General features: G+C 48.2%; 1 protein-coding gene across 1 annotated transcript in view; it reads right to left on the reverse strand.

Annotated features, from left to right (window-relative positions):
* The window catches only part of DHTKD1 (dehydrogenase E1 and transketolase domain containing 1), an 85,345-nt gene that overhangs the window by 19,989 nt on the left and 48,528 nt on the right, over positions 1-16,828 (reverse strand). Inside the window, exon 8 of the mRNA XM_075345272.1 lies at positions 26-338. Coding sequence (XP_075201387.1) covers positions 26-338 — 313 coding nt within the window. The remainder of the gene's footprint in view (positions 1-25; positions 339-16,828) is intronic.

The raw sequence follows: 16,828 nt of genomic DNA on the forward strand, positions 1-16,828 counted from the left end.
ATGAGGGAAATCACTTAGCCCCAACCTGCGCATGCATCTTGAGAAGATGGCTGTGCATCTGAATTTCAGCAGGAACTTCTACAGATTTGGCCCCGATAAACTGTAGTAAATTAGTGGGAACACCAGAGTCCCATGCTGTTATCCGTTTACTTGGTTCAACCATCTCACTCCAGTTAGCCTGAAGGTTAGTCGGAGGTGGTGTGTATAATGTCATGTTGTTGAGCTGGTCACTTAATTTGGTGTAATAAGAGGTCTTTATATCTCCAACCTCTTCTGTAGTCAATAGTCCAACAGATATTAAATTCTCAGCATATACATCTGGGATGCTTTTTCGGGACCTGCACAAGAAAAAAAAAAAATAATATTTTCAAATCAAAATAACGTACCGTGCCTTGCGAAAGTATTCAGCCCCCTTGAAATTTTTAACCTTTTCCCACATTTCAGGCTTCAAACATAAAGATAAAAATTTTAATGTTATGGTGAAGAATCAACAACAAGTGGGACATAATTGTGAAGTTGAATGAAATTTATTGCTCATTTTAAAAACTTTTTTAAAAAATAAAATAACTGAAAAGTGGGGCGTGCAATATTATTTGTCCCCTTTAAGTTAATACTATGTAGCCCCACCTTTTGCTGCGATTACAGCTGCAAGTCGATTGGGGTATGTCTCTATCAGTTTTACACATCGAGAGACTGAAATTCTTGCCCATTCTTCCTTTGCAAATAGCTGGAGCTCAGTGAGGTTGGATGGAGAGCGTTTGTGAACAGCAGTTTTCAGCTCTTTCCACAGATTCTCGATTGGATTCAGGTCTGGACTTTGACTTGGCCATTCTAACACCTGGATACGTTTATTTGTGAACCATTCCATTGTAGATTTTGCTTTATGTTCGGGATCATTGTCTTGTTGGAAGACAAATCTCTGTCCCAGTCTCAGGTCTTTTGCAGACTCCAATAGGTTTTCTTCAAGAATGGTCCTGTATTTGGCTCCATCCATCTTCCCATCAATTTTAACCATCTTCCCTGTCCCTGCTGAAGAAAAGCAGGCCCAAACCATGATACTGCCACCACCATGTTTGAGAGTGGGGATGGTGTGTTCACGGTGATGAGCTGTGTTGCTTTTACGCCAAACATATCGTTTGGCATTGTGCCCAAATAGTTCGATTTTGGTTTCATCTGACTAGAGCACTTTCTTCCACATGTTTGGTGTGTCTCCCAGGTGGCTTGTGACAAACTTTAAACAACACTTTTTATGGATATCTTTGAGAAATGTCTTTCTCCTTGCCACTCTTCCATAAAAGGCCAGATTTGTGCAGTGTATGACTGATTGTTGTCCTATGGACAGACTCTCCCACCTCAGCTGTACATCTCTGCAGTTCATCCATGGTGATCATGGGCCTCATGGCTGCATCTCTGGTCAGTCTTCTCCTTGTTTGAGATGAAAGTTTGGATGGACAGTCGGGTCTTGATAGATTAGCAGTGGTATGATACTCCTTCCATTTCAATATGATCGCTTGCACAGTGCTCCTTGGGATGTTTAAAGTTTTGGAAATCTTTTTGTAACCAAATCCGGCTTTAAACTTCTTCACAACAGTATCATGGACCTGCCTGTTGCGTTCCTTGGTCTTCATGATAGTCTCAGTGTTCTGTTTAAAGCACAGAGAGTATCACAGAGCTGGTACAGTTATACGGAGACTTGATTATACACAGGTGGCTTATATTTATCATCATCGGTCATTTAGGACAACATTGGATCATTCAGAGATCCTCAATGAACTTCTAGAGTGAGTTTGCTGCACTGAAAGTAAAGCGGCCGAATAATATTGCACGCCCCACTTTTCAGTTATTTTTTACAAAAGTTTAAAATAAGCAATAAATATTGTTCACCTTCACAATTGTGTCCCACTTGTTGATTCTTCACTATAAAATTAAAATTTTTATCTTTGTTTGAAGCCTGAAATGTGGGAAAAGGTTGACAAATTCAAGGGGGGCGAATACTTTCGCAAGGCACTGTATCTAATAGGTTCAGAAAATTTGCAACCTCCAATACTCAAATGGTTATCGTGGGACTGGATCCTAGACGCTATCACTATGGTGTATGAAGGTGACAGAAGGTCATACTCGCAACCATAGTTTCCGTTAAGTGTGTAGTATTCTACCAAACATGGGAGTGGACTCCTCCACAGAAGAACATTTCACGCTTCTGTTTTTTGTTTTAGGTTTGTTTTTGCAAGAATTTATCTACTTAACATAAAGGAAAATAAGGACCATGTGAATATTTCTATAGGAAAGTGTTGAAAATCTCCTTAAATCAGTTAGTCCCTCTCTGACGTATTTAGGTCATATGATCGGAGTTGGATGATAACTTGCTTGTGTTACGGACATTTGATGTCTGTGTGACTCTACTGTATACAGTTAGGTCCAGAAATATTTCACACAATTTTCGCGAGTTGGGCTCTGCATGCCACCACATTGGATTTGAAATTAAACCTCTACAACAGAATTCAAGTGCAGATTGTAACGTTTAATTTGAAGGTTTGAACAAAAATATCTGATAGAAATTGTAGGAATTGTACACATTTCTTTACAAACACTCCACATTTTAGGAGGTCAAAAGTAATTGGACAAATAAACCAAACCCAAACAAAATATTTTTATTTTCAATATTTTGTTGCGAATCCTTTGGAGGCAATCACTGCCTTAAGTCTGGAAGCCATGGACATCACCAAACGCTGGGTTTCCTCCTTCTTAATGCTTTGCCAGGCCTTTACAGCCGCAGCCTTCAGGTCTTGCTTGTTTGTGGGTCTTTCCATCTTAAGTCTGGATTTGAGCAAGTGAAATGCATGCTCAATTGGGTTAAGATCTGGTGATTGACTTGGCCATTGCAGAATGTTCCACTTTTTTGCACTCATGAACTCCTGGGTAGCTTTGGCTGTATGCTTGGGGTCATTGTCCATCTGTACTATGAAGCGCCGTCCGATCAACTTTGCGGCATTTGGCTGAATCTGGGCTGAAAGTATATCCCGGTACACTTCAGAATTCATCCGGCTACTCTTGTCTGCTGTTATGTCATCAATAAACACAAGTGACCCAGTGCCATTGAAAGCCATGCATGCCCATGCCATCACGTTGCCTCCACCATGTTTTACAGAGGATGTGGTGTGCCTTGGATCATGTGCCGTTCCCTTTCTTCTCCAAACTTTTTTCTTCCCATCATTCTGGTACAGGTTGATCTTTGTCTCATCTGTCCATAGAATACTTTTCCAGAACTGAGCTGGCTTCATGAGGTGTTTTTCAGCAAATTTAACTCTGGCCTGTCTATTTTTGGAATTGATGAATGGTTTGCATCTAGATGTGAACTCTTTGTATTTACTTTCATGGAGTCTTCTCTTTACTGTTGACTTAGAGACAGATACACTTACTTCACTGAGAGTGTTCTGGACTTCAGTTGATGTTGTGAACAGGTTCTTCTTCACCAAAGAAAGTATGCGGCGATCATCCACCACTGTTGTCATCCGTGGACGCCCAGGCCTTTTTGAGTTCCCAAGCTCACCAGTCAATTCCTTTTTTTCTCAGAATGTACCAGACTGTTGATTTTGCTACTCCAAGCATGTCTGCTATCTCTCGGATGGATTTTTTCTTTTTTTTCAGCCTCAGGATGTTCTGCTTCACCTCAATTGAGAGTTCCTTAGACCGCATGTTGTCTGGTCACAGCAACAGCTTCCAAATGCAAAACCACACACCTGTAATCAACCCCAGACCTTTCAACTACTTCATTGATTACAGGTTAACGAGGGAGACGCCTTCAGAGTTAATTGCAGCCCTTAGAGTCCCTTGTCCAATTACTTTTGGTCCCTTGAAAAAGAGGAGGCTATGCATTACAGAGCTATGATTCCTAAACCCTTTCTCCGATTTGGATGTGAAAACTCTCATATTGAAGCTGGGAGTGTGCACTTTCAGCCCATATTATATATATAATTGTATTTCTGAACATGTTTTTGTAAACAGCTAAAATAACAAAACTTGTGTCACTGTCCAAATATTTCTGGCCCTGACTGTATAATGTGGTCATACCGAGGAGAGACCTTTTTCAATGTGTAGTTTCATATTCAAATTTTTTCACTGTCGTACTAATCATTAGAACACATATAACGGGTCTTGATAGATTAGCAGTGGTATGATACTCCTTCCATTTCAATATGATCGCTTGCACAGTGCTCCTTGGGATGTTTAAAGTTTTGGAAATCTTTTGTAACCAAATCCGGCTTTAAACTTCTCCACAACAGTATCAAGGACCTGCCTGTTGTGTTCCTTGGTCTTCATGATGCTCTCTGTGCTTTAAACAAAACACAGACTGTCACAGAGCAGGTGCATTTATACGGAGACTTGATTACACATAGGTGGCTTATATTTATCATCAGTCATTTAGGACAACATTGGATCATTCAGAGATCCTCAATGAACTTCTGGAGTGAGTTTGCTGCACTGAAAGTAAAGGGGCCGAACAATATTGCACGTCCCAATTTTCAGTTATTTATTTCTTTAAAAAGTTTAAAATAGGGGGGGGCGGAGCCAGACATGGCTGAGTGAGGACACTGTTTTCCTGAGCTCCTCTCTACACTCTCCCATAAAGCCGGTTTTAACTTCAAAATGGGCAAATCCTCCACTAAAAAGAAGAAACCCTGCACCCCATGGCGCCCACCTACCTCCCAAAGCAACATCGGAGCATATCTTACCCGCTCCCGGGAGCTTGGGGCCGTTTCACTACCAGGGCAGGAATTGAGGCCTGCAGACCCTGCACCCCAGCTGAGATCGGAGAACCAGCATAACTCACCTGCAACCGGCGCTGGTAGAATCCAGGAGGTGGGGACCGGCCGATGCGAGGTACACGTGGGCCTGGGCTCAGGCGATGACTCACCGCTGCAGCAGCGGGCACTGAGGAACCAGCTGCTGCGCAATGAAGCTGATCGGCAGGAACCTCCATCATCACCTCCATCATCACCATCAAACACAGGTGCTGTGGCTGGGGGAGAGGGGGGTATAATGATTAACCATAAGGGACTGCCTGGCTGTATCACCCAGAAGCAGGGACAGCAGGGGGTCCTGATGGACAGGGCTCAGGCTGGGGGCAACAGTAATAACCCCAGCCATACCTTCTATATGGGAGGTCCCACAGCCTTCAGGGGGAGCTGGAGAAGGAGGGAGGCCACAGGAGCCCCTGGTGGATGCTGGTGAATCGTGGGGACTCCCTGAAAGAGAGGTATCCCCCACACCCTCAGGGAGCTGGTCCACGGGATTCTCCTGGGCTGAGCACCTGTCAGGCCCTAATAGGGATCTAGAGAGGGGCACACTGATGCCCGTGAACAGGGGATCCAAGATGCTGGGGTCTCCCCTCAATCCGTCTTGCGGCAGACCCACGGGCGTGGGATGACATAATCAACCCTCATGACACGCAAAACATGACATGTGGTCCAACTCCACAGGACTCTTTTCGTGCATTCCCCAACATATCTCATATAGCCGCTGCGATGGGCGAGGACCGCCCGGCATCCCTGGCAGACCTGCGGTCATTGCTACAAGCGATTCCCACCAAGAATGATATTGCTGCACTGGCCAGCCAAGTGGTAGCAGAATGTAAACAAGAATTCACCCAATTACGGTCTGAACTTTCCATACTTTTTTTTTTTAAATCAGATACTTTTTTATTAAAACAGAATACATACAACAGAATAACAAATCGGCATCCAAATTAAATTTATCACATCTATTACCCCTTTAACTCCCCCTCCCGCCCCCTCCCCCACCCCGGCAGCAACACTTCTCCCCGATACTACATCCCATTTAGTACACACTTAGGATACCCTTCAACTGTAGTATAGCAACCATCCCGTTGTGCAAGAGGAACAACTAGTAACACAAATAAAACAAAACATACACATCAGAGGTCTCAGACGGCTATCCCGGTCCCAGACCAGTTTATTGGTCCATCACTCGTCTTATTCGCATTGCAGCCAAGGAGACCATAGCTTCTCAAACATTTTAACATTCCCCCTTCTTTCATACACTCCCCGTTCCAGCTGAAGAATACATCTCACCCTTTTAATGTACTCTCCCCTGGTCGGGGGGTCTTTTTTAATCCAGGACCTGGCGATTAGCTTTCTTGCCGCATACAGCAGCCTAGCAATGACAATTTTCATAGTATTTTCCACCCCAAGCTCCTCAACATATCCCAATAGGCATATCACTGGTTCCCTGGGGAGGACACAACCATATGTTCTTCCTATCTTGTGGATAACCTGAGTCCAAAAGGAGACCAGTCTAGGACAAGACCACATCATGTGAAAAATACCTGCGTCAGATCCCTGACACCTTGGACACTCCGAATTCCTTTTCAACCCCATTTTAAACATCAGTAAAGGAGACCTATATACCCGGTGAATCACGTATAGGTGAGACAGTCTGGCTGGTTCGCTCATGGAAAGTTTAGGGATATACTCTAAGATACTCTCCCACACCTCCTCCGTTATCGGCCCAACTTCCTCCTCCCATTTAGATTTAGTTTTAATTGGGTAGTCTAAAGAAGGGAATTTTGTTTACTTACCGTAAATTCCTTTTCTTCTAGCTCTAATTGGGAGACCCAGACAATTGGGTGTATAGGCTATGCCTCCGGAGGCCGCACAAAGTACTACACTTAAAAGTGTTAGGCCCCTCCCCTTCTGCCTATACACCCCCCGTGCTCCCACGGGCTGCTCAGTTTTGGTGCAAAAGCAAGAAGGAGGAAAAATAATTATAAACTGGTTTAAAGTAACTTCAATCCGAAGGAAACTCGGAGAACTGAAACCATTCAACATGAACAACATGTGTACACAAAAAAACAGGGGCGGGTGCTGGGTCTCCCAATTAGAGCTAGAAGAAAAGGAATTTACGGTAAGTAAACAAAATTCCCTTCTTTTTCGCTCTATTGGGAGACCCAGACAATTGGGACGTCCAAAAGCAGTCCCTGGGTGGGTAAAATAATACCACGTAAGAGAGCCGTAAAACGGCCCTTTCCTACAGGTGGGCAACCGCCGCCTGAAGGACTCGTCTACCTAGGCTGGCATCTGCCGCAGCATAGGTATGCACCTGATAGTGCTTCGTGAAAGTGTGCAGGCTCGACCAGGTAGCCGCCTGACACACCTGTTGAGCCGCAGCCTGGTGCCTCAAAGCCCAGGACGCTCCCACGGCTCTGGTAGAATGGGCCTTCAGCCCTGAGGGAACCGGAAGCCCAGCCGAATGGTAAGCTTCGATAATTGGCTCCTTGATCCACCGAGCCAGGGTTGATTTGGAATCCTGTGACCCTTTACGCTGGCCAGCGACAAGGACAAAGAGTGCATCCGAGCGGCGCAGGGGCGCCGTACGAGAAATGTAGAGTCTGAGTGCTCTCACCAGATCTAACAAGTGCAAATCCTTTTCACATTGGTGAACTGGATGAGGATAAAAAGAGGGTAAGGAAATATCCTGATTGAGATGAAAGGGGGATACCACCTTAGGGAGAAATTCCGGAACCGGACGTAGAACCACCTTGTCCTGGTGAAAAACCAGAAAAGGGGCTTTGCACGACAACACTGCTAGCTCAGACACTCTCCGAAGAGAAGTGACTGCTACTAGAAAAACCACTTTCTGCGAAAGTCGTGAGAGGGAGATATCTCTCATTGGCTCGAATGGTGGTTTCTGAAGAACCATCAGCACCCTGTTTAGATCCCAGGGTTCTAACGGCCGCTTGTAAGGTGGAACGATGTGACAAACTCCCTGCAGGAACGTGCGTACCTGTGGAAGTCTAGCTAGGCGCTTCTGGAAAAACACAGAGAGCGCTGAAACTTGTCCCTTAAGGGAACCGAGCGACAAACCCTTTTCCAGTCCAGATTGAAGGAAGGACAGAAAAGTAGGTAATGCAAATGGCCAGGGAGAAAAACCCTGAGCAGAGCACCACGACAGGAAAATTTTCCACGTCCTGTGATAAATCTTGGCGGACGTTGGTTTCCTAGCCTGTCTCATAGTGGCAATGACTTCTTGAGATAACCCTGAAGACGCTAGGATCCAGGACTCAATGGCCACACAGTCAGGTTGAGGGCCGCAGAATTCAGATGGAAAAACGGCCCTTGAGACAGCAAGTCTGGTCGGTCTGGTAGTGCCCACGGTTGGCCGACCGTGAGATGCCACAGATCCGGGTACCACGACCTCCTCGGCCAGTCTGGAGCGACGAGGATGGCGCGGCGGCAGTCGGCCCTGATCTTGCGTAACACTCTGGGCAACAGTGCCAGCGGAGGAAACACATAAGGGAGCTGAAACTGCGACCAATCCTGAACTAAGGCGTCTGCCGCCAGAGCTCTGGGATCTTGAGACCGTGCCATGAACGTTGGTACCTTGTTGTTGTGCCGGGACGCCATGAGGTCGACGTCCGGCACCCCCCAGCGGCAACAGATCTCCTGAAACACGTCCGGGTGAAGGGACCATTCCCCTGCGTCCATGCCCTGGCGACTGAGATAATCTGCTTCCCAGTTTTCCACGCCTGGGATGTGAACTGCGGATATGGTGGAGGCCGTGGCTTCCACCCACATCAAAATCCGCCGGACTTCCTGGAAGGCTTGTCGACTGTGTGTGCCGCCTTGGTGGTTGATGTATGCCACCGCTGTGGAATTGTCCGACTGAATTCGGATCTGCTTGCCTTCCAGCCACTGCTGGAACGCTTTCAGGGCAAGATACACTGCCCGAATTTCCAGAACATTGATCTGAAGCGAGGACTCTTGCCGGGACCACGTACCCTGAGTCCTGTGGTGGAGAAAAACCGCTCCCCACCCTGACAGACTTGCGTCCGTCATGACTACTTCCCAGGATGGGGGTAGGAAGGATTTCCCCTTCGATAATGAAGTGGGAAGAAGCCACCACCGAAGGGAAGCTTTGGTCGCCTGAGAGAGGGAGACGGTCCTGTCGAGGGACGTCGGCTTCCTGTCCCATTTGCGTAGGATGTCCCATTGAAGAGGACGCAGGCGAAACTGCGCGAAAGGGACCATCTTCCCCAGGAAGTGCATGAGGCGCCTCAAGGGGTGTGACTGGCCTTGAAGGAGAGATTGTACCCCTGTCTGTAGTGACCGCTGCTTGATCAGCGGAAGCTTCACTATCGCTGAGAGGGTATGAAACTCCATGCCAAGGTATGTGAGCGATTGGGCCGGTGTCAGATTTGACTTTGGAAAATTGATGATCCACCCGAAACTCTGGAGAGTCTCCAGGGTAGCGTCGAGGCTGTGTTGGCATGCCTCTTGAGAGGGTGCCTTGATCAACAGATCGTCCAAGTACGGGAACACCGAGTGACCCTGAGAATGGAGGACCGCTACTACAGTAGCCATAGCCTTGGTGAAAACCCGTGGGGCTGTTGCCAGGCCGAATGGCAGTGCCACGAACTGCAGGTGTTCGTTTCCTATGGCGAAGCGCAAGAAGCGCTGTTGCTCTGGGGCAATCGGAACGTGGAGATAAGCATCTTTGATATCGATCGATGCAAGGAAATCTCCTTGGGACATTGAGGCGATGACGGAGCGAAGGGATTCCATCCGGAACCGTCTGGTCTTTACGTGTTTGTTGAGAAGTTTCAGGTCTATGACAGGACGGAAAGACCCGTCCTTCTTTGGGACCACAAACAAGTTGGAGTAAAAACCGTGGCCCTGTTGATGAAGAGGAACAGGGACCACCACTCCTTCTGCCTTCAGAGTGCCCAGCGCCTGCAGAAGAGCCTCGGCTCTCTCGGGAGGCGGAGAAGACCTGAAGAATCGAGTCGGGGGACAAGAGATTAACTCTATCTTGTAACCGTGAGACAGAATGTCTCTCACCCAGCGGTCTTTTATTTGTGGCAGCCAGGCGTCGCAAAAGCGGGAGAGCCTGCCACCGACCGAGGATGCTACTAGAGGAGGTCGAAAGTCATGAGGAAGCCGCCTTGTTAGCGGTGCCTCCAATGTTCTTTTTAGGACGTGACTTAGACCGCCATGCATCAGAGTTCCTTTGTTCTTTCTGAGACCTTTTGGACGAGGAGAATTGGGACCTGCCCGCGCCCCGAAAGGACCGAAACCTCGCCTGCCCTCTCCTCTGTTGGGGAATGTTCTGTTTGGGCTGGGGTAAGGATGTATCCTTTCCCTTGGATTGTTTGATGATTTCATCCAGACGCTCGCCAAACAGCCTGTCGCCAGAAATTGGCAAACTGGTTAAGCGCTTTTTGGAAGCAGAATCTGCCTTCCATTCCCGTAGCCACAAGGCCCTGCGGAGTACCACCGAATTGGCGGTCGCCACCGCCGTACGGCTCACAGAGTCCAGGACAGCATTAATAGCGTAAGACGCAATTGCCGAGGTCTGGGTGGTAATGGATGCCACTTGTGGCGCGGCCGTGCAAGTGGCTGCTTCAATTTGCGCTTGACCTGCTGAAATAGCTTGCAGCGCCCATACGGCTGCGAATGCTGGGGCAAAAGAAGCTCCGATAGCTTCATAGATGGATTTCAACCAGAGCTCCATCTGCCTGTCAGTGGCATCTTTGAGCGAGGCCCCATCTTCCACTGCAAGTATGGATCTAGCCGCCAGTCTGGAGATTGGAGGATCCACTTTGGGACATTGAGTCCAACCTTTAACCACGTCCGGGGGGAAAGGATAACGTGTATCCTTAAGGCGCTTAGAAAAACGCTTATCTGGACAAGCATGGTGATTCTGGATTGCCTCTCTGAAATCAGAGTGGTCTAGAAACATACTCTGTGTCCGCTTGGGAAACCTGAAACGAAATTTCTCCTGCTGAGAAGCTGACTCCTCCGCCGGAGGGGCTGAGGGAGAAATATCCAGCAACTGATGGATGGACGCAATAAGATCGTTTACTATGGCGTCCCCGTCTGGAGAATTAAGATTGAGAGCGCTCTCAGGATCAGAATCCTGATCAGCTGTCTCCGCATCATCAACCAAAGATTCCCCCCGCTGAGACCCTACACAATATGATGTCGAGGGAAATTCTAAGCGAGCCCGCTTAGTCAATCTGGGGCTGGGGTCTAAGTCAGAACCCTCAGACTGGGATGTAGGAGATACCCCGGGAGGACATTGTTGGTCCAACTGAGGGGGGCCCGGGAACAACGATTCAACAGGGTCCCGTTGCTGAGATACCGGCCTGGACTGCAAGGCTTCTAGTATCTTAGCCATAGTCTCAGAGAGTTTAGCAAACTCAGTCCCCGTCACCTGGACAGTGTCAACAGGTGTCTCCCCCTGGGCCCCTCTTAGCATAGGCTCCGGCTGAAGAAGTGGCACAGGGGTCGAACACTGCACACAATGAGGGTCAGTGGAACCTGCCGGTAGTGGGGTCTTACAAGCGGCGCAGGCAGCATAATAAGCCTGTGTTTTGGCACCCCTGCCTTTTGTGGGCGCCATGCTATAGTTTTCCTTGAGTTACACAAAAGGGTATATAGCCAGAATGCACTGTGCTCATACAGTGTAAAGTATATATGATACACAAATAATGTACCAATACACTACAGCACCATGGGGCTAGCACCAACAGGTGCTGCTTACCAGCCGCCTAAAGCGGTTGTGAGGCCACCAGAGACCGTGTCTGGGTCTCCCAGGACTTGTCCCTCTTCTGCAGCGTCGGTGGAGCTGACAGGAATGGCTGCGGCGTCCTGACGAGATGAGGGAGCTGTGGGCGTGGCCGAGAAAGAGCGCGAACTGGTGCTCACACCGTGCACAGTGAGGGGGGTGGAGTATGTAAATCATACTCCAGCCCTCAGAGCTGCTCGCTCCGTGCAGCGTCCCGCCCTTCCCCTGCCTGTCAGGGCTGAGGGAGGGAGAAAAGTAAACTAGGCCGCAAGGAAGCCGGGGACTCTAGTAATAAACGCGGCCGCCGTAAAAGCGCGGCCGGCGTGAAAGTCCCCGGCGAACTACAAGTCCCAGCCGCGCCGCAGTGTCCCATGGCAGCGGCGGTTAGTGCGGTAGCCCTTACATATAAACACACTCAGCGACGCTGAGTGTGTAATGGCACATATAGACCCGGTCAGCGCCGCGGTCCCCGGTGCACTAGCACACCCAGCAAAGCTGAGGTGATGCCGTGCGCGGTCCCCACAGGGATACAGAGTACCTCCAAGATGCAGGGCCATGTCCCTGAACGATACTCGGCTCCTATCCATCAGGCTCCACAGGAGTTGTGGATGGAGCACGGTCTCAGTGCCTGGAGACCGGTAAGATCCCACTTCACCCAGAGCCCAGAGGGGGATGGGGAAGGAAAGCAGCATGTGGGCTCCAGCCTCCGTACCCGCAATGGATACCTCAACCTTAACAACACCGCCGACAAGAGTGGGGTGAGAAGGGAGCATGCTGGGGGCCCTATATGGGCCCACTTTTCTTCCATCCGACATTGGTCAGCAGCAGCTGCTGACTATCTGTGGAGCTGTGCTGTGCGTGTCTGACCTCCTTCGCACAAAGCAAAAAACTGAGCAGCCCGTGGGAGCACGGGGGGTGTATAGGCAGAAGGGGAGGGGCCTAACACTTTTAAGTGTAGTACTTTGTGCGGCCTCCGGAGGCATAGCCTATACACCCAATTGTCTGGGTCTCCCAATAGAGCGAAAAAGAAAGAAAGGTATGTAGTATATCTTTATACGTGCCAGAAATGATCCCTTTAGTGCTTCCTCCGCCCTTGCACACATACTCCAGTACCAGGTCAGTCTGTATGGCCACACTTTGTTTAGCCGCTTGGGCTGCAATCGCATGTTTTAATTGTCTGTAGTGGAGCCAGCCGGACGCCGGTAACTGAAACTCACTCTGTAACTGCGGGAACGACTTCACAATTCCTCCGTCCAATATCTGATGCATGTATATCACACCCTTGCGTCTCCACTCCTCAATATTCCCCATTTTCTGAATCTCCGGGAGATTACCGTTATCCCAGATAGGTGTAAACTTAGTTAACCGGGTCACCCCTCTCACCCTTTTCAGCCTATCCCAGGTCTTATTTATAAGTGCCATTGTAGGAGATGTTCTACCCAGGAGCCCCACCGCACCATCCTCTAGTCCCATTACCAATGGACTTCTACCCACTATGTATTCCAGTACTTCTTTAATGCCCCCATCTTTCTCTCGATCAGACCAACCCCTGAGGTGTTGACATTGCGCCGCTATATAATACAATTCCGGATTTGGGATTGCTAGACCCCCCTCATCCTTCGGCCTTTGTAAAGTCTCTAATCGCACCCTAGGCTGCTTTTTACCCCACACCAGGTCCCTAAACAGCGAGTTTATCCCTTTAAATCTTTTCCTTGAAATACAAACAGGGGCATTGTGCAGTATGTATAGGAGTTTAGGCATTACTACCATCTTTAGCAAATTAACCCTTCCAACAACTGACAAATGTAGCTTGTTCCAGGCATCCACCTTGGCTCTCAATTTTTTAAGGAGAGGCCATAAGTTCACCTGTATGTATTTTTCTACTGGCAGAGATATCTGGATACCTAGATATTTAAATTCGTCCACATTCTTCAATTTGTTAGCCCCAGTATCCTCATTTGTCCAGGCTACTTCCCCATCCACTTTAAAGAGGCTCGATTTAGACCAATTAATGGTCAGTCCCGAAACTTCTCCAAATTTCTCTATTATCTGCATGGCATGATCCAATGAGGCTGATGGATCCCCCAAGAAAAGTAATAAATCGTCAGCATAAAGAGCTATTTTCTCCTCTAAATGCCCATACTTAAATCCATGGATCTCCTTTGTTTTCCTAATGGCCGCCGCCAGAGGCTCTATTGCAATAGCAAATAGGAGCGGTGATAGTGGGCAGCCCTGTCTCGTTCCCCGGTGCAACTCAAACGCTGAGGAGGTCATACCGTTAACTCTAACTTTAGCAGTAGGCCTATTATACAACAGCTGCACCCACTTTACAAACCTTGGGCCAAAACCCATATGCTGCAACACTTTCCACAGATACCCCCACTCAACACTATCGAACGCTTTCTGGGCATCTAGCGAAGCGATCACCCTCCGGCCAGGGTTGTCAGGCGGCAACTGTAGATTAAGGTACAATCTCCTGATATTAGCAGCTGTTGACCTATTGGCCATGAACCCTGATTGGTCCATATGGATTAGGTTAGATATAACTCCAGTCAGCCGGTTTGACAACACCTTAGCCAGAAGCTTCACGTCCGCTGTTAATAACGAGATGGGTCTATATGAGTCTGGAAGCCTCGGATTTTTATCCTCCTTAGGAATTACTACTATTATTGCTTCTCTCATAGAGTCAGGCAATACACCTTCCCCCTCCGCCACCTCAAAGACTTTCAATAGTTTGGGTAATAGGATTTCTTCTAACTGTTTATAAATTTCAACTGGTAGCCCGTCTGCTCCCGGTGCCTTGTCATTGCTCATGCCATGCAGAGCGCCCTCCAGTTCATCAATAGTAATAGGTGACTCCAGTTTATCTCTATCCGCCACAGACAACACCGGAAGCTCACCTCGCTCAAGAAATGAGTCCACCTCTTCCACCCTCATCTCTCCAATAGAAGAATATAGCGTGCGATAGAAATCTTTAAAGACCCCAAGGATCTCCTCAACCTCAGTGACCTGTGTCCCCTCCACCGTGTCCATACCATGCACAAATGAACTACTTCTTTGAGCTGCAGCTATGACCGATAATAGATGACCAACTTTTTCCCCCTCCTCATAAAAATGCAATTTTTGGAATGCCTGCTTCCTTACCGCCTTCTCCAAAAGCATCTTATTAACCTGTTCATGCGCCTGCCTAAGATTTTGCTTCGCGTCCGTAGTAGTACTCCGGATTGCTTCCAGCTCTGCCTTATCTAAGGCCTCCAGGCTATCCTTTCTCATCCTGCCTCGTCTGTGTTTTACGTTTACAGATATCCCTGAACAGGAGCCCCCTGAGGTATGCCTTCATCGCATCCCATACCACCAGCGGACCAGTGCTACCCTCGTTGTGGATAAAGAAATCCCCAAGATCCCGTTCTATATTCCCCATATTAATATGACGGATCCATGCTGGATGAAGCTTCCACTCTCCCCTCCTTCCCCCTGTCAGGGTCCCCCGTCGTATGGATACTAGAATTGGGCTATGATCTGAAATCACTCTTGTCAGATATTGCACGTCGCTTATCATTGCATCCATCAGATCACTAGCTAGAGCCATGTCAATGCGGGACAGACTGTTATGTGAAGCCGAATAACAAGAGAAGCAGGATACCCTCCCATTCCTCACTCGCCAGGCATCCACCATTCCAAGTTCCCCAATAAGAGTGCCAAACGAAGTCATACAACTATCCTGGATACCTGGAGGTCTACTACTCCTATCCCAGTACAGATCTATCACATTATTGAAGTCCCCCACCAGTAAAAAAAGGATTACTCCCCCCTTCTCAGAGAACTCCCTTATCTCCCTTAGTTTGGTGCACTTATATGGAGGTGGTATATATATTGCAGCTATACACATGAGTCTGCCAAATATTTTACACTTGACGGCCACACACTGTCCCTCTTTATCCACATACACTTCTATCTCTTCATATTGCACAGAGTTATGGATCAGCAGTGATACACCCCTTGCATAGTTGGAAAAGGTGGAGTGATAGGCCTTCTGCACCCATCTCCTATTTAAAACATGTGTTGTCTCCTTTGTGAGATGCGTTTCTAGTAGACATATTACTGACAGGTTCTGGTCTTGAACATATTTAATTAATGCCGCTCTCCTAGACCTATCTGATAACCCTCTAATATTCCAACTCAACTCCTTAATTCTATCCCCCATTATCCCACCCAGTAAAACCATCAAACCTTGTAGTATCTCCCCATGCTGCCTCTACCCTACCCCTTTCCCCCCTCCCTCCCTGCTCCCCTCCCCCCCTGCTCCCCCCCCCCCCTACTCCCCACCACTTCGTGTTTTCGAGTACTCCCGTGAAGCATCGGGTTTTCCAAACCTGGTCCATAATCCCTACTAAATTCCCCCCTACCTCCCTCGCCTTCCCCTCTTAGACACATTTTAAAACTCGTCCCTTTTCCAACAATTCTCCACTCCCCCCCTTTCTATGTATAATCATATTCCACTCAACCAATATAACAGTAAAATGGCGAACAGTAATTAAACTGGAATCTCAAATTGTAAATACCACCACCGCGCCTAATTAGGCAGTCCCCATGTCCTGCGAAGCTCACATCAAACCCTTCGCATTCCCCCTGCATACTACCTCAATCCCAAAGGGAAGGAGAAAAAAAAAGAAAAAACAAGAAGGGTCCCCTGTAAGCTCCTAAGGATGTTGTAGAGCCTCAGCCGGCCTTCTCCAACACACTGCAGATTCAGACAGTCAGCTCATTCCTTCAAACGGATCCGCTTTTCGTTTGCGTCCAACCACTGCATGGCTTCCTCCGGAGTTGTAAAAAAGTGCACCCGCTCCAACGCCGTCACTCTTAGCTTTGCCGGGAACATCATTGAGTATTGCACCCCCATCTCTCGCAGGCGCCTCTTTACTCCTGTAAAAGTCATACGTAGCTTTTGAACAGAAATGGAGTAGTCCGGGTATATGGAAATTCTCTGGCCGTCAATCATAAGATCCTCCATGTCTCTTGCCTTTCGCAGTATAGTGTCCCTGTCTCTGTAGTTGAGGAGCTTGGCTAGCATAGTGCGAGGGCCCCTGCCTGCTGGTTGTGGCTGCATCGGGACTCTGTGTGCACGTTCCACGGCATAGAGCTTGGATAAGACATTAGCACCCATTTTCCCCCTGAGCCAGTCTTCTACATATTCAGTGGGGTTTCTTCCTTCCGCTTTCTCAGGGATGCCGACAATTCGGAT

Source organism: Anomaloglossus baeobatrachus, chromosome 4, assembly GCF_048569485.1.
Source record: "Anomaloglossus baeobatrachus isolate aAnoBae1 chromosome 4, aAnoBae1.hap1, whole genome shotgun sequence".
In the NCBI taxonomy this organism is placed as follows: domain Eukaryota; kingdom Metazoa; phylum Chordata; class Amphibia; order Anura; family Aromobatidae; genus Anomaloglossus; species Anomaloglossus baeobatrachus.